The sequence below is a fragment of the Anomalospiza imberbis genome, chromosome 2 (assembly GCF_031753505.1).
Source record: "Anomalospiza imberbis isolate Cuckoo-Finch-1a 21T00152 chromosome 2, ASM3175350v1, whole genome shotgun sequence".
In the NCBI taxonomy this organism is placed as follows: domain Eukaryota; kingdom Metazoa; phylum Chordata; class Aves; order Passeriformes; family Viduidae; genus Anomalospiza; species Anomalospiza imberbis.
The window spans coordinates 55,678,095-55,705,115 of NC_089682.1; the positions used below are offsets into that span (position 1 = coordinate 55,678,095).

Consider the following 27,021-nt stretch of genomic DNA (forward strand, 5'->3'; position numbering starts at 1 on the left):
AATTTTTCACTGCGTTTAATATTGCACATTGTCTGCACGTACTTGTATTTTTCAAGGCCTGTCTGAGTTTATGAAGAGTCTGGCAATCAAGTCAGATGGAAGAAAATAAGAAGAAGAAATCTTGAGTCCCTGGAGGTCACAGATAATTTCTTTGCTAGTCTTTTAAAGAGGTGATTCTTAGACATGACTATTACAAGCTTCATCAAGCTTTATTGGTATTTTTATTTCAATCTTAGTAGACTTCTGGACACTTTATTTTTCTATATTCCACTTTACATTCATTAAATGAAAATCCAAAAGCAGTGAAAAAAAGCACAGACAAAAAAAAAGAAATGAAAAATTACTTTTCCAACATTTATATTAAATGCATAATTTAGCTCCATACCTGGAACACACTGAATCAAGTTGGCAATCATTGCACTGAAATGTGCTCTCATATCCTTAAGGATTTCAACTTCTTTATCATTTTCAGCTTCCAAAAGCATGCGAGTCAGATCAACATACTCTAAGAACAAGGCTCCAAGGGCTAGTGTATCTCTTTCTAAGGCTCCATTTGTGCTAGCATAAAGGAAAGTTGCACATGAAAATAGAATAACAGACTAGTTATGCCACAGTTTTCTGCAGAAATGCATGCAAATCTCTCCATATCTGACAGACCACACAATTCTTCAAAGAACATACTGTCAAAATCTCAGTGTAGCAAACACTGAAAATTGTTTCACATAAAAAGTCAGTATTTATGATGAGTGATAGTCCTACCTGTCGCTTATAACACCAGCATCAGCAAGGAGTTCAAAAATTCGCAGTAGCTGCAGTCTCAGTAGATCTCGTCGTTCTCGACGTTTCTTGTTCTTGGAATTTAAAATAGCAACCATGTTTATATGCATAGGTGTACACATTAAAAACTAGTAGCTTCAGAAACGCCAGTATCGTAGTGAGATTTAAGAATTCCAGTTCAAGAATTTTCTTCAAGAAGGAACCTGAGTACTTTTGGATATTGCGCTGTAAACATTGTGCTTATACATCAACAAAGAACTGAATATGATCAATTTTTTTGTGTTTGTAAGTATTCTTGAAAAAAATATTAACAACTGCCTTAATACTTATTGAAAATCTGGAAATGAAAAAATGAAATGCTGGATTAAAAAAAATTAATATTCAAGGCACCTGTACCAAAAACCCATGCTATCTACAGGTATCAGGGATATTCATGTTAGTTTAATGTCATCTAGTTTGGGTGTTAGAGGCACTTATAGTACAGAACGTATATCCAGACCTAAGGAAAGTATCTTAGTGATTAGCCATTCCTGAACTTGGCAATGCTGCAGCACACCATCATTCACATTTGAGTGAGCTCCTAGTAGACACCACTCCGGTCCAGTACTGGGTGGGTTGACTGCAGGGGTTTTAGCCCACAGTAATGTATCCTCCCACAGAACAGGACTGCATGGTTGTTAACTGGCTCATATCTCTCTGTCTTCTAGAAAGCTGTCCTTTCTGTCTTCTATCTTTCCTGGAAAGATGTGAATGCAACAAGGCCTGCTCTTTGCTGAAAAGCAAAATTGACTTGTTTGTATACTGTATCAACCCTAAGCAAGAAAAGTATGAGGAGGCAAAAAAGCTGTGCTGCATTCAAGGAAACAAGAAAAGCTCAGAGAAAATGCAGATTTTGCTCTTCAAAACTGAGCAATACTAAGATCAAAGGCTTATCTCTTCCAGGACTCTGGCTCTGTCCATGGCCAGCAGTAGATGTGTGGGAGAACAAAATGAAGCTTTGTCTGGTATTCTGACCCAGAACTGGCAGAATTGCAGCATCCCAGCCAAAGGTTTATTCAAGTAATTATGCCATTTGATTTGTTCTATTCAGAGTCCCGTTTTTCTCCTGTTACACCTTTAAGGCTCCAGGAAGCACATGTAGAGAAAAAAGCAGTTTTATTTCAATACCGTATTTACCAGACGCAGCTGCCTCCTGCAGCAGTGTCAGAGGTGATCTGGCAAGCTCTGTGCCAGCGCCCACAGGGTGCATCTTGTGTAATGTCCATTTTGGTTTATCCCTGCAGCTCTTGGCCATGCTGGGAATTCTCTTCCTAGTCATAGCATATGTTCAAGGACATTGTTTCTGGTGTGTTGGATACCTGCCTGCTGACATGGAGGTCTGCCATGTTCTCTACAGCCACACAGCCCATGCAGTCACTCCTGGGTTTCCAGGTGGCACTACTTTGCAGGAAGGTGTCCCATTTATTCATATCAGGAAAAATACAGGAATTAACATTGCCATCTCTTGTTCTTGTATTACTCTACTGACAATTTCATGTGCTAAATTTGCTCTTGCTGCATGCAGTAAACTTCTGAATTCTTCCAATTCCTTTCCCGAGGGTACACTGGATATGTATGTCTCCAGAAAAGGCTTTTCAAGTCAAAGTTGTCTTAAATGGCACACACACAAAATGCAGAGGCAAGTGGCTGCACTAAGGTGTATCAATCCACTTCTGCCCGGTATCAAAACCAGTGACCTTCAAATCAGTGACTTCATAGGAATGGGAGCCACACAACAGAATTGATGTGTGAAGCAACGCAGAATGGAAATGATTGTGGATGTTTACCAGACACAGAATTATTAAGAATTGTCCATGAGCCATCTCAGATTTCTATCTTCAAGCCAGATGGAATGGTCCAAAACTGAGTCAATGAGGGAAAACTGAGCAGAACTTGAGTACAGTACTGAAGCTCTCCCCATGGCTTTTATGTTTAGCTGCATAGACACATTCTGCGACGAAACTGCTTACTGAGGCTACAGATTTTACCACCAGAGGTTTTTAAGAACACAGAATTCTCTCTTGTATGGGTTGGAAGATCTGTTGGGAACCCTTCCAGCACTACCTTCTCTTGTAACTAAAGAGAATACTATAACGAAGGTGAAAACTCTGATGAATTTGTCAATTAGTTGAATGTATTTGGAATGAATCCTGTGCCATGTGATCCAGGATGACCCCGCCTGAGCAGGAAGGTTGGACCACTTCTGTCCCTTTTAGCCATTCTGTGATTCCATGAAGTTGAAATAGGTGACCCTGCCTGCCCTGAAAATAAAAGCACACCTAAACATTGCTACAAAATGTGCTTGTAGCCCAGTGGTGTTAAAGCTTTTTTTTCCAGATACTTAAAGTGAATTTCCAATATATGCAAGTTTTGTATCAGGAGGTTCCATATTGGATGGGAAATTTTTCCTCAGGATAGAATTCTATATTGTACATTTCAGATCACTGATAGAATTTAAATTAAACTAGGTTTTAATGGAATTATTTTAAATTATGCAATTAATAAAATTCTTGTTGCAAACTGAATTAATTTGCTACTTAGTAGAAAAGAATATATTTGTATTTCAAACAGACAGAATTACTATTTTCAAAATAATTTTTCATTTAAAAAAAACTAGCACGTTTGATTTTTGCAACTAACCTCTGGTCTTCTTTCTAGGGCTTCTTTCATTAGCGGGTGGAGTTCTTCTACTAATTCCCTAAATTAAAAAAACATAAATACTTATAAACAAAATCCAATGTCCTTTGAAAAGCATAAATATTTTTTTCTAGCATATAAAAATGAAGCTCTAAAGTGCAAATAAAATTTTAAATATATATTTAAGTTACAACAAAAATAAAGCACTTGTATTATAGGCAATAAGTGAGAATATGATAAGTGGAGAAGTACCTGAAAACAAGGGAATTTGTTCTTCCAAATCCTAATACAAGTGATTCTGTTATTTCTATGCTTTCAAGTCTCATCAAAGGAACTAGCTGCTTTAGTAAGACTCCAACAGATGGAGTTCCAATAGCCTAAAATACATTAAAATATTGTTGAATTTGTCAGGATATCAATATTAAGTAAACACTTTTTTTTTTTTTTTTTTACAAACATTGTCTGAGAATCAATACATATTTTTAAAACATGCTGGAATGATTTTACTATTATGGATATCAATCCACCAGTCTAAATGGATGTCTGCTACCTGACAATCATATCAATAATACCTAACAAGTAAATACATCTGGGAAATCTCTTTGCTTTAGTACAGATTATTGTAATTTACTTTATTTGTTGTTTCATTAAAATATTCCAGTAATTGCATTTGTGGAGCTACTGCTCCTCTCAGGTTGCTACTACTTGAAAGGGTATTGTATATATTATTGCTTCTGACAGGCATATATCCAACAGAAATACAATTTGCATTCAGAAATCTGCTTTATTTCCTAATGCTTTAAATTTACGAATTGCAGTGCTCTACAAAGAAAGAAAGAAAGGGGATGAGAAACTAAAGTTAACTTCAAAACACATGTTCCGACCTTCTATATTTTGAATGTACATCACCCAGAAAGCAAAAACAGAAAGCAATATATTGAAAACATCATGGCTCTTGCCAAATATTTATCAACACATCATATCATTATATCAGATATTTTAATTGTTAATTATGTGTGTTATGTAGTTTGCATATATCGAAATATTCCCTAACTGAACAACTTTCATTAAGACATGATTTTGCATACAGATGCAGCTTAAAGTCTCCTAAAGGAATAGTTTACATGTAACAGGTTACATCACCTTATTATCATAGTTCATTGTTCCATCAGGAGTGGTAGCCATGATCTCTGGTGTTGAAGCACGCAGGTGTCCTGGGCTCATAATACTGGGCTTTGCTACTCCAAAACACAGAATAAGGTAGTTTCTCCACAAAGTAACATAGTTGTCTCCACTGCTTGCTGTACTTGTTTTCTTTGCATTAACAGGAATACTAGAATTTAAAAAATACATTGTAATTCTTAAAACAATCTTCCAGTCTTAATTACAAGTACTAAGGTCTTAATTACAGTAGTTTAAAATATTTTGAGAGGGAATAAATCATGCTCTGTATCTACCAGCTGCAATTCAACATGTCATGATACACAAGAAAAATCAATGAAGGTAGAAAATGGGAGTTTTCCACCTTACAAGTTGCAATTATGAAACTCAAACCTATTTCTGTGTGCCACACCTTGTAGGATGTGTGGACTGATACTCAAACACGAGACCAAAGAAAAGTTTATGTTAAAGTCACACATACAAAAGAAAGTGAAATGCAGATTTCCACTTACTTTGGATCCACAAGAGGCATTATCAGCTGCAGCCTCGTGAAGGCGTATGGCCAAGCATAGCTGAGTGCTGTAGGACAGTGCTTTGGTAGATTCTCCTGCCTAAGAAAACTGAAGAGGCAGAGAACCCATGGGTCTTTAACGGACTGTGCAAAAATCCAGACATGGGAAGGACTTTTCACATCATAATGGCTATTTACTAGGACAGCATTCCACTCCACCAGCCACTGCAAATCCACGCTATGTGTTAACGGGATTGTTGTCTATGGAGAGAAAAGATAAATTAACACTCCTTGCTGTACTAGTCAGAAACCAGGCACAGAGGCAACACATTTGCTCTGCTTTATTATTAATGAACAGAATGAAAGCAAAAAATTCAAACCTTGGCCTCTAAAAACTGCAACACCCAAACCCAGGTGCTGCTATTTCAGACAAATTTCCCAATTCCAGTATTATGAAGTCAGAATGTCTCTTTCTTGCTCTGTTTCTGTTTCCAGATGCACAGGGGCCCAATCTCCCCACCAGTTTAATATCCACTTCTGTGCTGGTTTTGGCTGGAGTAGAGTTTATTTTCTTCACAGTGACTGGTATGAGGCTATGTTTTGATTTGTGCTGAACACAGGCTTATTTTTGTTATTGCTGAGAAGGGCATGCACAGAGCCAAGGCCTTTTCTACTTCTCGTACTGCCACGCTGGTGAGGATGATGGAGGATCTTAGAAGGCTGGGAGGAGACACAGCCAGGACAGGTGACCCCACCTGACCAAAGGGAGGTTCCAGACCGTATGACATCATGCTCAGCGAATAAAGTGGGGGAAGAAGAAGGAAGAGAGGTGTTTGGAGTGAAGACATTTGCCTTCCCAAGTCACTGCTATATGTGATGGGGCCCTGCCCTCCTGCAGATGGCTGAACACCTGCCTGCCCATGGGAACTGGTGAATTAATTCCTTATTTTGCTTTGTTTGTGTGTGTAGCTTTTGCTTTCCCAGTTTAACAGTCTGTATCCCAACCCAGAAGTTCTCCAGCTTTTACCCTTCTGATTTTCTCCCCGATCCCACTGGGGGGAAGTAAGTGAGCAGCTGTGTGATGCTTGACTGCTGGTTGGGGTTACTTTTTAAGCATACAGCATGTGGCTCACATCCACAGCCCTGGAAAGGGCACTCAATGTGGACAGGACCATTTGTTGCTTTAAACTTAATCAGGCTGAAAAGTGCCCCAAACTGATTGCTCCTGCCCTCTGGAAATGGGCCTTTCACCAATCTCTAGGACAGCATGTTGTCCTATGTACCAGCTCTCCTACCGACACTTTTTTATTTAAAATGCTCAATCTCTTTTTCTTCTGATGCATGTCAGACACATCAGACCCCTGAGAGAGTGAAAGGAGGCATTCACCCCTGCTGTGAATTACTCTGGAGCTTAGCTCAGGCATGCAGGCAGGGTCACTTTCTGAGGACACAAGGGAGCTAAAGCTGATTCCCTTCTCAAATAGATGATAGCAGTGAGTACCTCCAGCATTAGGTGGTGCTGGCAATAAGATTTTCTCAACTGTTCTTTTTTTCTGTATACAGTATCTTCCATATCCACAATTACTTTCATGGAACAGATTGTCTGAGACATAGTGGAGACTTGGAGCTCCTGGGTAGATGGCTGGAGCCTTATAGCTGTATGATTTCTTTGATTTTTAGAAGTGTTATTTTTAGTATTTCATGTCTAATATTTGTTATGCAAACACAAGCAGTGACGGTAAAGTAGTACTTACTGAATCTGAAACAGCCACATGAATAAAGCTTTCAAGAATAGAAGAACTCAACTGATCCATGACATCAATCATAGGTCTGTCATCATCCTGAATAACACAGAGAATACAAGTTTACTGCTCTCCTGACCAAATGATTTCCCTTCTTATGTTTCTAGGATATGCAACAGAAACATCTAAAAATTATGACATGATTCTGAAGTAGCTAAAAATATTCATTGTTGCCAATGGGTACATTTTGTCTTTTTCAAATTAATCTCAGAACTAAGTCCAAGCTGTGGTTTGAAATGAAGTTAATTTGTGGCTATAGCTCACTGCTTAGCGAACAAAAGCACATATCAGAAAATCCCAAATGACTTTGGATAGCTGGTATCAAAAGACTGAAAAATTAGCTTACTGTTTATTGAAGCATTCCTTTGCCATGAAAACACATATTTGTGTTCTTAGGCATTTAGATGGCTCACTGAGCTGTGACCACCAGTGTTGTAGATGTGCTTACCACACACCAGTACACAACATGACTCTCCATATTTCTGTATCCATAAAAAAGACTTAGAGATCTTTACTATAGAAGGAAAATGTATGTGAATGATCTTAAAGGTGTCTTATGCTGTGGTTTTTTCACCCACAATTGTATGGGTGAATGGGAAACCCACAGGAATGGGTTTCATTTCCAATGTAAATTTATAACCTTGACAATACAAAAATGACCCATGCAGTAAAAAAGGTATTACAATGTATTTTACATTCACATAATTCCAAGAGAAAATAGAAGTTGCTGTACATTTGCCTTCAATTTCCTATACAGGGCATTTGCCATTCATGTTATATTGCTGAGTCCATAGAAAGGTTTGCAGTGTTAAGGCAAATAGAAATAGTAAGCTGAGATCAAATGTTTTTTTATAAACTAAGTGCATACCTGCTACACAGCAGCAATTACGTTAAAAGCAACTGTAATAGCAGTTTATCTTTGGGAAATTTTAACTCAAAGTTCCAGAAGAGAAAAATCCTACCTCTGCCTGGCCAAGGGCCAAGAATAAAGAACGGATTTCTCGGAGGATTAGAACAGCCAGTTTCCGTGTCGCAACCTGGAAACTACAGAGCAGAACCAGCGCAAATCCTTCAACTGCGTGCAGGACGTTGGAATAGGGGCTCCTTTCAGACTGTATCCTGTGGCTGGATCCGTTTGGTATCAACTGTAGAACAGTGTAATGGGGAAAATGGAGTGGTGGTATTTGCAAACCAGGTCTCCAAGAAATATTCTATTAACTAGGACATACAAAGAATCAAAATGCAGAGGCCATGTAGATGCTGTACTGGGAAACTTGACATATTCTCTCAAACAATCAAATTTTGTTGCTTTTTTGTTCCACAAAAGCAGTGTATGAACAGAGTCCTTTGAACAAATCCTTTCCTCTAATTTTCAATTAATCTATCCACTTTCTTCCACCCTCCACTAAAAAATGAATGAATTAATGAGTCAGACGGTGAACACCACACTTTTTTAACTCCAGATAGCATGTCCTCAGGTCCTTCTTTGGTCCTGTAGAAGCCAGCACCTTAGGTAGGTGGCCTCTAGAACCCAACCCCACCAGTAAAATGTAACAATATTTAATGAAAAGTATGTGAGGACTCTCTTTTCTACATTTGTAGGTACTCTTGTTATTACCTATTCATATAAAACACACCTTTGTTTGCCCGAAGGAAAACATACTCAGTGTGATTAGCTTAAGAGATAAGAAGCCTATAAATCATTTCTCATAATGAAAATATCTGTGGGACAGTGCACAGGAGAAAAGCTGTTCAGTTCCCAGAAATGTTTGTAACACATGGAGGCAGCAGGCTACATTAACAATCAGGTTCTTTGATGTTTCTGAATCAACCAAGGGAAAAGAAGATCCACTTCACTCTTCATAGCATTCCCACTAGCATTATCAATCTGTTTCAGCCCTGGGAAAATGTCCTTCTGCCACATCGACATACACATATTTCCCTTTAAGTGCTTTTGTTGATGTGCCTATTTTAGTTTGACATGCATTCTCTTATGTTGCTCAACAACAACATCTGCTGTATTACACAAGGATATGGCTGTCCTCAAAAGACACGTGAACTAATTACCTAAAAAACATTTTGCATAGTGAATTCTTCTCAGGTGAGTAAATACGAAACACACAAAAAACAGTGGTATCAAGGAACATAATTTCTGCCTTCAATTAGCAAAAATGTTAGGACACAGATCTCTTGATTCCGTACCTCTGCAGATCTGGTTTTGGCCTGCTCAGAAGCTTTTCCTGGAGTGTGTATTACAAGCTTCCATTGCGTAAGCAATTGTAGCAGCAACTTCAGTGAAGTATCAAGAAGGGTATGATGCATATCATTCACTTCACGTAGCAGAAAATTAGTGAAACCAAAGAGTACATCCTCCCGCCAGTCAACAAAGTCAACAAGTAGGCCCTGAAGAGAATTCTGTGCAATGTGTCGAAGTTCATCATCCATATGGATGGACAGCCTGTAAGTAAAAGTAAATGTCAGATAATAAAAGATATGAAGAGTGTTTATCACTACATGAAAGTGATGGAAAATTCCCACTGACAATGATGGATGATGCTATCAGAGTTTCATTATTGCTGACCACAATTAACATCCTTGACCTGCTTTCTATACTGTAATTCTTGCTACAGCAGAAGATATTAATGGATCAAAAAGAAGTGTGGTCCCCTCCTAAAACAGGGTATCTCTAAAGTACATAATTTGGCAACTTTTCTCAAACTAAGTATATTTTTTATTTATTCATAACTCAATAACTTCCATGTAGGTATGATAATAAAAGGCTTACGAATAAATACATAATTTCAGAGTTTATGTATTTATTTTTTAACAATAAATATAAAATTAAAACAATCACAACAGGTCAGCTAACAGTTAAAACAAATCTTTAGCCAAGATGCAAATCACAATTAATGACAGCAAATCTTCAAAAGAATTAAAAACTGAATTTCAAAAGAATTGAAAACTGCTTTATGTTTTAAATAACTTAGGATGAGAAAATGCGGAAAACAGCCTCAGGACTTTCTATACTTTTAGAAACAAGTTGAACACCCTCAAAGTCCTTCTGAAAGATGGTGACATTTCAGATCCCATTTTCAAATTTTATTTTCTTCTTTATTTGCATCATGTTGAAGTCCTTCTCATCATAAAAAAAAACTTATACTTTCTTTTGACACAGAAATCATCAAACCACTTCTGTGTTAGAAGTTGGCAGAATAAAGTAAATTCAGATTAGTGTGTTTTGCAATTTTTGGTTCATTGCCTTTATGATGCATTTTGTTTTAATTACCCACGAGACTATAATTTCCTGTAGTGTGTTAGAACTCATTTTCAAAGTATTTTATCTACATTTAATCCACACAGTTGAAAAGGAGGACTCATAATGAAGTGGACAGAAAGCTAGGAGAAAAACCCAAAATAGCAAATGAAGTGGAACCAAAGTCCATTCAGTTGGAAGTGTATGATGAGATGTGGTTCATAAAAAATCTGGTTCATTATAGCTGCCTAATTTGGAGGAAGGGGACATTTTATTTAAGTGAAAAGAAAACAACTGCCATGGAAATTCACCCCTGGTGAGTATGACTCCAAAAATAACTGTTGTGCTTTAATAACCATGTGACCTTCTATATATATTTAGAAACACAGTATTTTGTTGCACTAAGAAATGATAATTTTTGTCTCCCTTTCGGAATGCCAAAACCAGATAAACAAGCAAAACCTTTTGAGACCATCATTAAGTCATCCATGAAATGACATTCACAATGACACAAAGCAATAGCAGAGAAGAGGATACAAAAGACATCTCCTAAGCCCAAGTTACTGTCCAGTGGCACTATCTAACAAAACGAAATTCAAATTGAGCATAAGAATGCATCTATGTATTACCACTGTATGACAGGCAGTGCAGGAAGTACAAGTTTGTTTGCACTTGAGTCAGGTAAATTTAAGACATGCCCAGGAATTTGTAAATGAATGGTTGCAGTGGCCAGTGAAAGGGCAAAAGGTACAGTATATACTTGACATCTGCTTCGTGGTTTATAATTTGAATACATCTGTCCTGAAAAAAAGTCTAGCTGCTGACTTACAGACTTCTGGAAACCACCAAAAGACAGATCTGTTGTGAGGATAAAAAACTCAAACCAAACTGTGAATACAAGAACCAATTAACACAAAGACGTAACTTCATCTCTTGTGAAAAGAAAATATTTAACTGCTTTCCATCTCAACAGCACAGGCCCACAGAAATCCCTGGCAGAACAGCTTCTAGGGCTCTTTTTAAAAACAGGGAGAAACTGAAACCTTACCTCTTCTTAGTCTCTTATCTCTGTATTGAGTCTAGTTTCTGACCCAGAATACACAATATTTTAATGCAGTGCTCTCTAGAACTGCAGATGCTTACCTTCTGGGCCTACACTTCCAAAATTGGGAGAAGTAATCAGTCTGGTCTCAAATAAACATGGGGCAGTATACAGAATGCAGAAACAGCTCTGGTGCTGGGGCATTCTGGTGATTTACATTAAGTCTAGGCCAGGTATTAATTCTTTAAACAGCTTATTACTTTCTTCACTGAAGGTATATTTTTGAAGACAATTTTCAGTTCATGCTGTCCCAGGCTAAATTACATCTAATTTTTTCAATTCACTTATCTTTTCCCCCGTTGTTCTCTGGTCAGCCTCTTCCTCAGCTACAGTGCCCCAGCTTGCATGCTGCTCTCCAAATCAGGCATCCTTGATATTGATTAGACCAGAAGAAATTTTTGAAAAAATTCTAGACCTATACATGTAAGGCTTGTCTTTTCACAGGAACATCACTTCTTTTTTATCTGTTCAGTTTGTGATCCTGCTCTGCAGAACTGAGACCATACCCAGCTGTTTCGACACCACTCTCTATGTCTTCTGAACCATAAACTGTTTGTTAATTGCTTTCCAAACTATTATGTTCCTACCTATTTTGCCTAATTTGTAATTCTCTTGTTTATACTTAGGAATATAACTTAAATCACTACCAACGTCTCAAAGACGCTGTAGCACGAGTACACGTAGGAGAGGAGAACAGATCTCCAAAGTTCACCTTCTGGGGAAAGGCTGAGCATGTAATTGCTTCAGAAGTTGCTCTAGAGAAGTTTCCCTCAGCTCCTCTTGATGTCTCACTTCTTTTCACAGTCAGAGTTAGATAACTCAGCAAACTTATGGCTTGCACTTATGGCTTGGGTAATTGCCCCAGCAGGACAATTACCCAAGAAATACTTAGAATCACAGCTTGATTGAAGAGCTGTGTCCTGAATAGATACGTGCCGTTTACCAGCTCAGTTAAGGCCCTTAATAAGGATAGAACTCTAGTTAAAATATTGGATTAAAGGAAAACACGTCTTTTTAAATTTCCCTTAAGCAGAATTGATGCAACTGTTTAATAAGGTATCTGTATAATTTAATGATGCAATTATTTAAAACAACCTACAAGTGATTTCTGGCAGACAATGTGCACACACAAGGAAATCAAGCTGGCCATGCACTATAGCACACTACTACTGCTGACTGATAATCTGGCTTGTTTGGCTGTCTGCACTCTCCAGAATCAATTGTTTCACTGCTTTAGCACATCACTGAGAGTTAGTTGTTCACAGAGCAGAAAAATTTGGTTTTGTATGTAGCCTTCTGGCTCCCACATCTGCCATTCTTGCATCTGTGATGTTTGAAAAGCAGGAACAGGGTAGCAAGGTTTGCTTTGCCCACAGTTACCTGAGAACAATATGCTGCAGAGCCCTCTTGGTTCAATTTAATACCATAATCCACCTATATAAAGAACACAAGCTGGAACCTTGGCCTTAGATACTTGAATTGAAATATAACAGACTTTTCTGTATTGATCGGCACCTTTATCATAATTATTTGCCATGAGTCACTGATTTGATATCTTGAAACCTAAGTGGTGTAGCAGTCATGTCATAGATTACCTTGTTCAGTGAAGTCTACACAGACAAATTAAATGGAGGGATATAACATTTTTTAAAACTGATATTTTTTTATTTTATGGTTAATAATAATAATAATGTAAAAAGATTTTTGCAATATACCACATCTAGCACATTCTGTTTTACCAAAGAGACATGTGGGAATCATAAATCAAAACTAAACCACTATCTCCATGTTTTTCAGAAAAGATGTTTTCTCCTGTTAATCAGAATGCTGTGATGGTTACAAAACAGTAATATGTTGTGACTTTCCTGAATAACAGTGAATATCATATAACCTACACACTGATGGGAAAGAGTTCTGGAGGACATACCAACTTTTTCATAAAATTATGAACCATAACAAAAACATAAAAACTGTAAAAAGCTGCTAGGACATCTCTGTCTAATTCATTAAGAACAATTTACTTTTTTAAAGTACATATAAAAAGAAACAGTTACATATTCTGTGGCTCAGCTTTTCACACTGTTCCCCTGGAGCAGTCATTCAATGCTTGTACAGCTTACCTTGCCAGCAAGTCGATCAACTCGAGTTTTGACATTCCATCAGGAAGTAATCGAGGAATAGCAGCAACACATGTTCTGAACAGATCGATTTTTGGCTTTCTTTCACCACTGAAAAATGAAAACAGAATTTTGACTAAACTTAAGAAGGAACTGTGTTAAATGATCCACCTCTAAAGTGCCAGAGGACTACTAAGAACATCAGGATGGACAGCTAGACACTATAATGAAGTAAGAAGGAAACATAAATACATTTTTCCATTGAATAAATGGTTTTGATTTTGACATTTTTCATGCATCATATCTATAAATTACTTGGAAAATCAGTTATTAATTATTAATTTGCTTCTCTCTGAGAGGAACTGGCATATATATAAAAAAGGGAGGTATAATATAGGAAGGTTCCTTCATTAAGATCAGCATTTATATGATGCAAGCTTTGGATGAGGCAGTGAGGAAAGTATTGGGGTGCTCCATCATAGTGCAGCTATATTTCACCAGTTGTATGAAGCAAATAGAAGATGCCTAACAAGTTCAAATAACATGACTGAAGATGCAGAGATTTGCCCTCAACAGAGAACAAGCCTATGGAAAACCATCATGATATATTTTAATACTGAAAAAGGTGTGTAATTTAGAGGTAGGTATGGTCAGAGAGTTTCTGTTGATCACTGCCAGAGGTAACAGCATTTTGGCAGCTCATATCAGCTAGAACATGTTTTAGCAGCCCTAAGGGTGTTCTAATCTGTGGAATGGCACAACTGTTCCCTAACAGCCTGTGAAAGTCATTAAGCACAAAGTTCAGCCTGAACCAAACACTAGATTGGAAGTCCATGAATCTTCTAAAAGTAGCTGAAATTTCAGCTGTTAATTATTTTCAAAACAGCAGTTGTTTTCTGACTTATTTTCAACATTTTTGGTAAGTCTGCAATTAAATAAATCCTTCAGATAGATGCCCAAAAGGTGGATTTTTTTTTATTTGCTCTTTTTTATTTCAATTATCTATCATCTGACGATGGAGTGTAGAAGAAATTACCAAAGCATAACAGCATTTCAAACTGTGCAGTCTTTCCTACAATATTATTAATTATTAGCCTGTAATATGCTTTGGAAGGATCAGAAAAGTAAGGTCCTATTTAGAGACCATATTATAAACATGCAGAGGAAGATTGTTCCTCTTTTAAGATGCTTCCAATAGAACTAGAAAAGAATGGGGGGGGGGGGGGTTTGAAGACACACCAAGAAGCATTGTAAGCTACGTTACACCACACTGAAATGGAGCGACAAAACAAAAAATGAACTTTGTTTTCCTGCACCCCGGTCCATTGCCCCGGTTACTACATTACTCTGTCTCTCCACCCAACAGAGGATATTGCATTTTGGTATCTTTTGTGTTCAGTCACAGAGAAAGCCTGGATGCAATGCAGTCTGAAAGAAGATCGTCTGTACTCATTACTTCAGTGAGTAACACTGAGTACAGTTCAGTGAGTACAGAAAAGGCATAAACTGATATTAGACTGACTTAATTCAAAGATTAAAGAGAGTTTTGTAGTGAACACCATACTGTCTCTTAACACCCTACTTATTAGCTTGGATATATATTACATGAATAAAATGTTGACATATTTTTAATTAAGTGTCTTAATGGTACAGTTAGAAGAAACTATATTCATGATTAATTACCTCTATCTCACTGTATCTGTATTCTAACAGGTAGAACTTGAAAGGTGTCAGCAACTGACTGGAAAAGGAGTAAAATACAACATCTCACTGAGAATTTGGTTATAAACTGAATAGTATAAATCCTTTTCAACTATTATCACTAAAGCAAACACTAGTACCTGGATTAATAACTAGTGCAAAATCCTATATTTTTACAGTTGTAAACAATAAAGTGCCATTAGGAACTTGAAATGGAAAATGAACTTTGCAGAGTTTCCTTATGCTCAGACCCTAGCAAGGGCAAAGTTTTTGCATTTCAAACAGAGACTTGTAAAATAATAGTTTGAGAGGAAACTCTTCGGAAGGCAAATGAGTAATTATTTATAAATATAAAATCTGTGGGTGTTCTGTGGGTTATCAGCTGCTCAGAAGAGTAGCAGGAGAAGATCCAAACCTCAGGCTCAAGTTCCCAGCTTACCATCTGAGCTACCAGGCACAGCACGCGAGGGAGGCAAGGGGAAGTACTTGCAAGGATCGGTTTGTATTTTAGAAAAATGCATGCCCTATTCTAAATAAATGTTGGAAAGTAACTACAGCCAGTATTGAAATTCATATGCCAGTGCAGGATGCAAAGGATGCTTCTTACTCAGGATTTTAATGAGACTCCATACTGGCAATTATTACTTCAACAATAAATGCTTAAAGGATCAGAAATTAAATATTGTCTAGAAGCAAGTCTAACACTGCCAAAGAAAATTCCAGAATCTGCAACGTTATGTCTGCTCACTGCCTATCTACTTTATTTGTTAATAAAAATACCACTGTGGTATTCGTTTTATACAGTTTACACATAAACTTTACGTAACTATGACAAAAGCAATAACTTAAAAATATACACAAATATAGTGTGATATCTACCACTTAAAGCCCATAAGAATTCAAAATAAATATGTAACTCCAGTGAAGCATAGAACTCTGTGAATAAAATGGGAAGCAATTGCATAAAAAAAATGTTGGCTTTTCCACATATCCACAATGCAGTTTATGAAAGGATCATTTTCAATCCTGATAGTAACAGCTACTGATGCCTTTTGTGAGTTCACATGATTTTAGATCAACTGATAATTAAGCATTCCAGATATTTTTTCTCTTGAAAGAACAAGTAAAAATGTGTTATAATGTGGCTTGACTTTCAAGTGTAAATATTAAATTAGAGCTCATCTGGATATAAAATACAACACAAAAGGCAGTAACTTATATGTCTAAATATTCCGATCTTGATGTTTCTGACGAAAGTTACTACCAAATCTTAAGACTTCCTGAAATTTAAAGCTCTTTTGAGTCTATTTGTTCACTGACTCTAAAAATAAACAAAATTTTGGTGATGCTGAAAAACCATCCAAAGGATATTTATAGCAAAGATTCAGTACACTTCTTATCTTGGTGCCCAAGGTTTCACTGTGCAATTTTCTCCTGGGAATAAGATGTGAGTTTCAAAACTTGCTTTCCCTACCACAAAAGCCTGAATACCCAAAATGGTTATGAAAACTGGGTGTGAGAACTGAACAGGACATGGGGTAGGACTACAAGAAAAATATAAAATATTATTGGGTAGTAATATTAGCTACAAACATAAATAAAGTAAGACAAGGCTGGTGGCACAGCTTATAGTCTCACCTAGAGGCACTGCAACAAATAAGGGCAAAGGAACAAAAACATAAAGATTGCATCAGTTGTACAAGGTAGTTCAATTTGGCCAGGCCTTGCAGTCAGTCTGTCACTCACAGTACTCCCAGCAAGTTGACTTTTTTGGGCAGTAAATAAAGAAAAATCTCGACGAGACCAGTGTCCTTTTCATTACATCTCAAACTTTTTTCCAGGGGTTGTTTCTTTTCTAGAATAATGACCATGTCCACTGCTCTAACAGGAAAGATAAGCAAGGTCTCCTTACAGCTGAAATCTCTATAATCTGTGCTCTGCATCTATCAAATGATGTCTCTGTGTCTCTAACATCTACTTGATGTTCACCTCACCAGAACTCTCTCCAGGAAACTTCCCTCACTAATAATTCGGGATGAAAATGAAAAATCATGCTGTTCAACGCAGCTTGAAGGACACTGGTTTGATTCTGTTCCAGTGCGATACTGCTTAAATCCAAGCTGTATCACAAGATTACTTGGGGTTTTAATTAAGATTTGATTTTGATTATAGGCAAGAAAAGCAAAGGGAATTTTTGCATATTATTATTAATAAGGATTTACAGAATTCATTGCATTCATTTTGAAGTTCAGTGATGCAAATATACCCTGAGACAGTGTTCTTAGGATAGGCTGCCAGGTTTTCTACTTTAGCATTCTATTTCTACCATCTAAATAACCATAGGATTCACATATGATTTTACCTACATAAAGAAAATCTTCAGTTCCAAACACTGCAGCATTCAAAGAAGCACAATCGACTTGTCATAAACATTTTTTCAAAGTATATACTAACTAAGCTAAATGCTCCTGTTTCGTGCAGTTTTTCTGATGACTTATGATAGACAGAAATAGAGAAAAAGTTCCAAAATTACATCTGCATGTTTCATGGGAATTACTGTTCTTTAGCACTCACGTAATCATGTCTTCAGGTTCTTTGTTAAGCATCTGTATGTTGGTAAGCATCATGCACCGACCCACTTCCTTGTCAAGGTGTCTGAGTATGTTGTCCACAGCTTTCCTTACTTGAGAATAATATAATGACATACCTGCAAAAATAGGCATTTTTGTATAATTGGGGATATTTATAGATACATATATATTCTGAAAAAGAAAGTTGCTTACTCATGCTGTGGTGCATGAAGTAAGAAAAATGCTTGCCTCATGACATAGGATATTCCTGATATCCTGATCCAAAATCAGAATATGTTGCCTACTCCAAAAGGAATGCTTACATATTGTACATGGAAACTTGAATACTGTATCATAAAATCACAATCAAATGGCTAATACAAGAATTTTATAGTGCAAACATTTGTTATCAAATACTATCTTCAAATACTTTAAATACTTCAACAGCAGTGGGTCTTACACTGCTTATTTTCTTGATATTAGTACAATGATCCAGCACGGTACAACACAGGTCTTTGCCACTGGTGTAGACTTCATTTCATTCATGTAACTTTAGGGATGTGCGAAGGGGAGCAGCCAAATTTTATTTTTTTTTTGCCAACAAAACCAGGCACCTTCAGGGCATGATAGAGAGACTCTTCTACAGCACAGGATTCTTGCTCTACATTGAAGACCAAGACAGCAGTGCTGTTAACTTAGGCACTTCAGTACAATATTATTTTATAATTAAAAGTTTTGCCATTTTGAAAGTTTAAGATATTGCCATTAAAATGAGGCTATCAATGGCATCTTTTCAAAGCTGGAACATCTTCGAGGCACTGTTTCTAATAGGATGAATAGCCATGAATAAACACAGCTATCAGCACTGAAAGATTAAAGACTACGTGTGTCTTTAACCCCTCCCAGAATACAGGGTCGCTACCTCTTGTGGAGCAAGGACTTTTCAGAATAACCTACGAAACAGATTTTGTAGGAGGATTGAGGACTGAAGAATTTTCAGAACAACCTACGAAAAGTGGCATTTATCAAACCATTTCAATAGAACACACAATAAATTAAATGCTTACAATACAAAAATAAATCAAATACTTAACAATAATAAACTATTCTGCTCAAGCGCTGAAAACATGTTCACATCCATTCTCACACAAGTTTCTCTATTGTCCATTCTCTTACTGACCTATCATTTTAGCTTCCTCCTCAGTAAGAGTTTTGCTCAAATATGTTTTCTTCACTCTGAGAGTGTTTCCCGAGGGAAGGACAGCTCCAGTCACTGGCATTGGCGGTTCACCATCTTTCTGCTGCAAGCTGTCAGCAATTACCAAGAAAGCTCTCAGCCCAATATTCATTCTCTGTGAAGTTTAGAAGATGGATGAGTTCCATAATCAAGTAATCATATTTTACTCATATTCTTCATTCACTCTGAAATTTTGAGAATGCACTTGCTGGCATTTTTTTTCTGTATCTTCACTACACTAACTAGTCTGATATATTTCACAAAAACTGCCCATGAAATAAATAGTGACTTCTTATCTCCACTGTGAGCAGTGCTCTCCCCTCTCAGAATTTTAAGTATTTGCATTAGCACATTATCTTTTTATCTTCAGGATGAAACACCTGGATATGATCTCTAGTGTAGCAATGCATCTTAAATGGACCTTCACTTAAACATAAATGACCTACATCTGTTATGAAAAAAAAGAATGTTTTTTCATCTCTTTATGAAAAAAAAGATCAATAACTGTCTTGAAAAGGCACCAGGGTTAATCATACTGAGAGAAAAGTCTGCAATGATGCTCAGTGCCAAAACTACAATGTGAAAATATCAGGAAGCTGAATCTAAGTGATCTGAATGCCTTCTGGGAATGCACCAGAGGAAAACTTGCAAGCTTTGCATTGCAGTGATTGAAAGACTAGAATGTTTTCAATTTCTCTGGAATATGTTCCAAAAACTAAGAGTGTGTCCTACTGACAGTCTCCCAGAGATGCATTTACACAGATTACAGGGTTTTTTTTTTCAGAATGCTAAAGTCCAAGGACATAAAAAAGTGGCGCTACAATGTCTTTATTTTCAGACTTACAGTGCTGTTGAGAAACAGTAGCATTTCAGATGTTGATTCAACAAGAGGCTAAGGACTATGTCCACCCCCTCTCAGCTGGGCTAGCACAAAATGTCCTTTATAGGACCCTTCTCAGTCAATGCTGCAGGTGGCTGACCCAGAGCATGGCAAGGACTGCCTGCTCAAAAATTCTGTTTCATTCTTTTTTACTTTGCCATAGAAAGATGAAAGCTGTGTTCTAAATAAAGCTTGCCTTTCATTTTTCCTGCTTTTGACAGTAGAAAGTTTAATCTATTTTTCCACATTTTTCTACCAAATATAATTTGTTCAAGGCAATCACTCTTTTTAAACTTCTTAGGGAATAGATACAACAGTTTAATTCTGCAATATTAATACAGACATGTTTTATGAGAGGATTTTGCATTTTTTCTTAGTTTTTAAAGAAAAATATTTTCAAAATTTAAATAAATTGTATATTCTTAAGAGAGTTTTTTATTCTCTTATTTATATTTTGATTTTTATTTACTTATTTATATTTTGATTTTGTTCGAAAAGTTTTTCAAATTTCTTATTTTTTCTCTAGGGAAAGCACTAGGAAGCTGATTCATGACACCATCACCAGTGGAGCTTTGCTGGTCAGAGTGGTAAAAATTTTTTAGAGTGTTTTTTTTTTCAAGCTTTCTTGCATTATGCACTCAGTAAAACTGTTTGAAAATCATTGATATTGTTACAGAAAAATTATTGTTTTATTAGAATAGTTTAAGGCATTGCATGTAACAACAGCAGACATAGTGCTGATACGGACATATTGCAACCAATAGTTTTATTTATATTTTTCTTTTTGTTTTATGCATTTGCAATAGTTCACATGTGATATTCTTCACTGAGAACACGTCAGAATGGCATCAAAATATGACATTTTACAGTTAGAAATTCAGATGTATTTTACCAATAAATCAGATTCAAGATTTTGCCTGAAAACGGGACAAAGGTGAAAGCATGTTTAGAATGCAGCCAGGAAGTTAATGTAGAACAATGCAATACATACTAACTAAAAAAAAAAAAAAAAGAAAAAAAAAAGCAAAAAAGCACAGATGTACATCATACCTCAGGGTTGAGACTGAAAGCTTTTGCTGGTTTTCCAACACAAAGGAAGTCAAAGATAATTTCTTTCATTGCAAAATCTAAACGTTCCTAAAATAGCAAAAATACTGCAAATCACTAAGCTGCTCACTTCTGTTAGTTATTTTCATTAAGGCTATAGAATGCTGAAAACCAGTTTAATCAGGGTTTATTTAAATATATAGAAAAACAGATTTTCACAATTATGTAGAACATATTATCAGATCTAAAGTTTTAACAATGCTTTATGTTGACAAAACCCAAAATGTATAGCATTTAAATAGAAAATGATCCATTTTGGAAATAAAGCTTTTTAATTATTTCATTTAAACTGCAGTAATTATGGCACTAACACAGTATTTTACATAAAAAGAGTTTGTTCACAGATGGCACAGTTAAGGGAAGATTTTAAGCATCTGTTTGCTTCATTTCTATTCAGAGACTTTAAGTACGTGCTTAAGTGCTTTGCTCAATGGGAAAATTTTCTGAATTTAAGTCATAAAAGAGATTAAACTTACAGCACCGCAAGTTAGTCTATTTTAGCAGTTCCCATTTGAACTGATGAAAACTACATGTGTCAACTCCATGCTGAACTTGGTTGACATCTGACTTCCTGCTTTGAAAGCAGTGGAACTTATTGTCCTCCACACCAGGGATGATTCAGTATCAGGACGAAATATGGCCTAATATTTTGAACTTTATTGACAGTTAGAGTGTGTCAACATATCCATTTTTTGACTTGTTGGAAATTTTAAAAACTGACAAAAAATACATGTGAGTTAAGTGAATACATTTTAATCTATTTTCAATGGAATGAGGTTAATCAAAACCTGTTGTTCAAAAGAAGTTTGCCCCAGCTCAGTCTTTAATTTCATCATTCCCTGGATGAAAGATAATATCAACAGGGTGGCAAAAATTCCAGTCATTAGAAGTATACTTATTTGTTATTGGGAAAATAAGTTGTTCATTACATGGGAAGATAAATGTATTGCTCTCCCATACCTGTGCAATAAACTGTATTATTTTCACAAAGATGTTTAGAGGCATATCTCTTGGCACAACACCACGGGACCCTTTTGGGAAAAGGGTTGTGACAATAGTAATAAGTCGACTGCAAAAGAAAAATAAACATTAGACATCTTTGGACCTCACAGATCTTCATTTAGCATGACACTCCATTTAGAAAGACCAGAAAAAACTTCGTTTGAAATGAAAATATAATGGAGTGTCTTGATCTGATCCTTTGCTACAAATTCAGTGCAATTATTTTATTTCATTACTACATTATAATTAACAAGTCAATGGCCACTACAAAAGTATTTTTAACTTACACCGAACAAGCAGTTCTAATTTTTCCAAAAGCAGAAACAGTTTATACAACAATTTTCACAGGTGACAGATTAACTGACAGCACCACAAGAGGGAATATTTTGTTCTGTACAACTGAGCTTCTTATTTCTCAACAGAAATAGGTACAGTTTGAAGGAATTCAGGAGAACTATAAAACCTCTTCACTGGCAACATCCACTCTACAATGGATTGTCATTACAAATAAAGCACTTTACCTTTGGGTAGCTGTGTTGCTTTCACATTTAATTCTGATCATGTAAACCCACAGTAGTCTGTACAGAGATTCCAGTGCAACTCGAGCCATTTTTGGGTCCTTATTCTAGAGAAACATATCACATAATAAAAACTTCAGGCACAAATTAGCAAGGAAGTTCTACACTTAATGGATGCCAAGGTTCAGCATTTTGATAATGAAACTACAAAAAGGTAGAGCCTCACAACTGCTCAGTGCCTAACTCCTGTAGCTGTAGAATGCTCATGCATCCGACTTGCTTCTGATATTTCTTAAGTAGTTGAAAATCCCAAGTATCAAGTTAGTTAAATTAGATCGATGTTACAATTTAAAATCTCTGTTTGAAAACCCCCACAATTTGACTATGAAAAGAAAAACTTGTATTCAGTAGATTACATCAATTCAATAGTTGTTGCCCTATGGTGGAAGCCTGTTACGAAGAACAGGTAAAAGAATGTACCACACATACTCAAAAGTGAAAGGACAAAAATTGGTGGATGCTTAGGCTAGCCTAATTAACATGGCATCTGTGATCAGCTGGATTTAACTGGTTTATCTGTTTGGATTGCTGTTTATTTTTAGAAACTAGTACAGGATTGTCTTTGGGTCTCTTCAGTCATATGCAGTTATCTGTTTCTGTGGCAGTTGTAAGGGCTGTCTGAAAAACAAGTAAGTGCAGTCCAATCAGATGGTCTCCCACATGTTGAGCCATCTGCTGGGTTAAACTTTGCAGGAGTCCAGTACACTTTGACCTGAGATAAGGTTTGCCTGGCCCACAGGGCAAATCTCCATGGCAAAAATCTGAGATATTTTCGGCAGACAAATGTTGAGTCACAGATCAAAGACTGCGGTTTGATCAAAGAAACTGCAACTGATGCCATCAGAAATTCCTGAATGTCTATGGGTCTGGGTCCTGCAAAATGACGGAAGACATTTTGCCAATGATATGGGAGACGACATCAACTTTCAACGTGGCATCTGTCACAAGCTTAGGAACAAAAACACTGGTTTTGGGCTCTAATTTCCATTCAACTCCTTGACAACACATTTTAAGCAATAAGGTTTTATATGGACAGAAAACTGAATTAATTTTTTTGTTTAATATAGAAGCATACAATGCTTGTCGAACATGTTTAGAATAAGCAGCAAAAGGAATGCCAAAGTTTACTTGGAATATTAATCTCTGCAGGATTTTAAAATAACAAAATTCGTTACAATCAATTTGTTTATGAACCTGTTTACTTGCAATCAATTTTTCATCAGGTATAATCACATCAGTCCTTGTACAATTCAGACCCAAGAATTTTATTTCTTCAACAGGTGATGAAGTACGTTTATCAAAATTTATTCAAAAGCTTTCAAGAAAAGAGCAGGCTGTGGCTAAGCAAGTTAAGGTAACGAGAGACTGTGTAGCAGAGGAGGAAGCTATTTGTTAGCAAGTGTCCAAATATCCCAGCGATGAGGTACTTAGCTGTGAGGGCCACTGAGAAAAAGAGAGGAGAAAAGGGCTGAGACCAGTACCATTGGAGTTTTCAAAAAACAATAGACCAGTTTTTTGTCAGATCAGTAAGCTGCTTGGCAGAAACAGGATTAAGAGAAAGATGATAAAAAGCCTAAGTAAGATACATCCAGGGACATTATGGGCATCTGTCCAAGCTCATGGTGTTGATGTCCACAACTCTCCCTCTAATGGATGGATTTCCAGCTTTTCCTCCAGCTGTGTGAGTTTGACTTGGGTTTTGAGGTACCAGCCTGTCTGGTGAAAAGATTGTTTCAATGGTTGGGGCATCTCTTTCTCTGTACTGGGAAGGAGTAGCCAACCACTCTCTTATTTTAGCCATGTATTCAGCTGCCTTACTTTCTCCCCAAAGTAAAAATTGAATTAGTGCCACCACATTAATCTGAGAGCCCTATAAATTGAAGCATATATCAATGAATTACAGGTTGCAAGATAAAATCCAATTTTATTTTCAATCAGTAAGATAGAACCAACTTTTCTTATATTTTCTCTGATGGTTTCAAATAATTTGTCAGGATCTCCTAATTTTCAGAAAAATATATATTCCCATTTGGCTTTGCCTTTCTGAAGCTTGTACAATTGCATAAAACCCCATAAAAATTGTTTCAATGACAACAAGGTTATTTTCTGAATCTCTTTGCAAGTAAGATTCTAATGCATCCTCACTGAAGGTTAGATATTCAAGTACTGGCAGAAAGAAATCTTCAGGCAGACTGAACATTCTGAAGAGCTATTCTAACAGCAGGACCCATATGAAGAGAGTCAAGACAAATTGTTTCATTAAGACAGAGAGGAAGCATGAACAGAAAGCAACAGCAAAAAAGGATGTAATATATACCTTTTAGATAAGCTTGAGAACTCAGCTTTTGGAGGACAGATACTTGCCTCTGAGCTGAGAAACTGGTTGAAATGTGAAGTTTGTGTGAAGTTTGAAGTGTGCTGTTAGCAGAAGCCTCCTAACCACTGGTTCATCAAGACACAGCGGGGAGGCTCTTCATTTGCTCTAATCACTTCACTGTATTTCTTTTATTGCCCTTTGCAGGTGAGCACAGGACCATCCTTTCACAGGGATGCAGTTTTAGCATGGCATGGGACATGAGTTATTGCAAAAGTAAAAGGCATGTGGAGGAACAGCAATGATAATTAGCACATGTGCATTGAACACTATGTGCAGCCTGGGAATCACAGCAGATTGCAGTGGAAAACTAACCTTTAACCTCAAAGATCTAACATATGGCAAGGTAATAAGAAGGCTAGATGGAGGAAAAAACTTGAAACAGTTTAGGGTTTTTGCAATGCAAACATTTAACACGAGTGAAACAAGAAATGGAATCAGTGTCCTACAAGTAGTTCAATTTTGAAAAAGTAATGACAAGTTCTTTGTTTCCAATGCTTATGTGAAAAAAGCAAGTTACTACTAGCTCAGCTTTGGTATGTCATTCAACCTATTAACTTCCATCAGCAATTTTTTCTGTTTCACAGGTGTTTGACTCAGTCTTGGTTTGAGTTAGAGGAACAGCAGAAATTCAAACTAAGACAAAGAATACTTAGAATACTTTTTTGCTATTGAAAATAACCTGCACAGCTAAAGAACTTGTACTGTCAGGAATGAAGTTATGTATGGAATCAGAAAATAGCAATAACTCAGCACATTTACCTAAAAAGGCTACGCAACAGATCAACAGTGCATACTGAACTCTTGAATACAATATTAAAACCAAGAGATACTAACCTTGAGATTGGAAAGGCAGTTGTTGAGAAAAATATGCCATCTGTTTAAAAAGAACTGCTTCTGACTGACACAAAGCAGGCATGTTACCAAGGGGTACAAAGCCTAAAAAGGAAATGGATGTCAATATAGTGTTATTTGCATGTCTACACAACACAAAACTAACTTAATAGAGCCACTGTAAACTTGAAGTTCTAACTCCTCCCTTTTGTGCAATACAAGTTAGCCAACATAAACACATTAGTAAGGAGTACTATTTAAAAGGAGCCTTCTCTAAATCTGTTACTGATATGTTTCACAGATGAACTAAAACCAACCACATGTGTACTCATAGCAGTGTAAGATAGGGCACAATTTTACAGACTCTCAGGGCTAAGTTCTGTCAGTTTACTGAGAAATAAAAGCATGGAAATAACTAAACTTTATTATTATAACAGGACCCACAGAGATTGTTGGAACTTGTGAATCAGATGACTATTACTCCTCAAAATCTGCAGTTACAATATTTACCGCCAGACACGTCAAAGAATTGTGTTGAAATCCAGGGAATGCCTGGATCTGCTGGGAGTTACAGCTTGTGAAGTGAAAAAAAAAAAAAAAAAAAGAAGAAAAGCAGAACATAGAAGATAGACGTTGAAATACCAGAACCCAGTCTCTTTGTCAACACTTACTTTAACACTTGTAAATGGTATTAAAAAATAAGCTAAAATGCACCTAATGATTTGGAAACTGACTGCTATTTCAAGAAGACTGAAGTTTCAGTTGTAATGCTAATAAATCCAGTCAGGACTTAAAAGGTGTTAGTCAAAAATAAGGTAAGTTCACTTTAAGATGAATTATTTTAAAAATGATCTCTAAATTCTAACTTCAGTCACAGCTTGAAGTATAATTGCATTATAAGTCTCAGTTTCTGTTCCAGTAACACATAACATAAACTGTCCATATCTAGGCTAATTTCTTGAGCAAATATACATTAATTTTTATTTTTATAATCTTCATGTCCAAAATACATATGGGACAGGATAACTGAAGTCTTCTTACAGAAGACTTTCTTACGATACAGTCAACTACTTGACTGGATCACAGAGTTTAGTAACATTCCATGAGTGTTACAACCCATCCTAAGGAAGATCCCTAGGAGGGAAGATAAACCATCTCCTGGAATTTCCTAATTCTCTCCATTCACTAGCAAGAGAACCTTAATGACTAGCTCATGTGAGGTACTTTTAGATAGAAAATGAAACAAGATGACTTCCCCCATCCTGTCTGTACAGTGAGTGCATGGATTCACCAAATACTGATCTTGGTCCTGTTCAGACTTTAAGGAGTGTTCTTTCTT

The 27,021-nt window shown here is 36.5% G+C and overlaps 1 protein-coding gene across 2 annotated transcripts in view; it reads right to left on the reverse strand.

Moving 5' to 3' along the window:
- The window catches only part of FRY (FRY microtubule binding protein), a 182,343-nt gene that overhangs the window by 72,059 nt on the left and 83,263 nt on the right, over positions 1-27,021 (reverse strand). For both annotated transcript variants that reach the window (XM_068181162.1, XM_068181161.1), the window contains 16 exons: positions 25,686-25,787; positions 22,418-22,521; positions 21,855-21,963; positions 20,838-20,924; positions 18,851-19,022; positions 17,675-17,807; positions 13,403-13,510; positions 9,130-9,385; positions 7,890-8,072; positions 6,880-6,966; positions 5,127-5,386; positions 4,597-4,786; positions 3,706-3,830; positions 3,457-3,514; positions 760-851; positions 386-558 (listed from right to left, as the gene is read on the reverse strand). In XM_068181162.1, the coding sequence (XP_068037263.1) occupies positions 386-558; positions 760-851; positions 3,457-3,514; positions 3,706-3,830; positions 4,597-4,786; positions 5,127-5,386; positions 6,880-6,966; positions 7,890-8,072; positions 9,130-9,385; positions 13,403-13,510; positions 17,675-17,807; positions 18,851-19,022; positions 20,838-20,924; positions 21,855-21,963; positions 22,418-22,521; positions 25,686-25,787 (2,239 nt within the window). The remainder of the gene's footprint in view (positions 1-385; positions 559-759; positions 852-3,456; positions 3,515-3,705; positions 3,831-4,596; positions 4,787-5,126; positions 5,387-6,879; positions 6,967-7,889; positions 8,073-9,129; positions 9,386-13,402; positions 13,511-17,674; positions 17,808-18,850; positions 19,023-20,837; positions 20,925-21,854; positions 21,964-22,417; positions 22,522-25,685; positions 25,788-27,021) is intronic.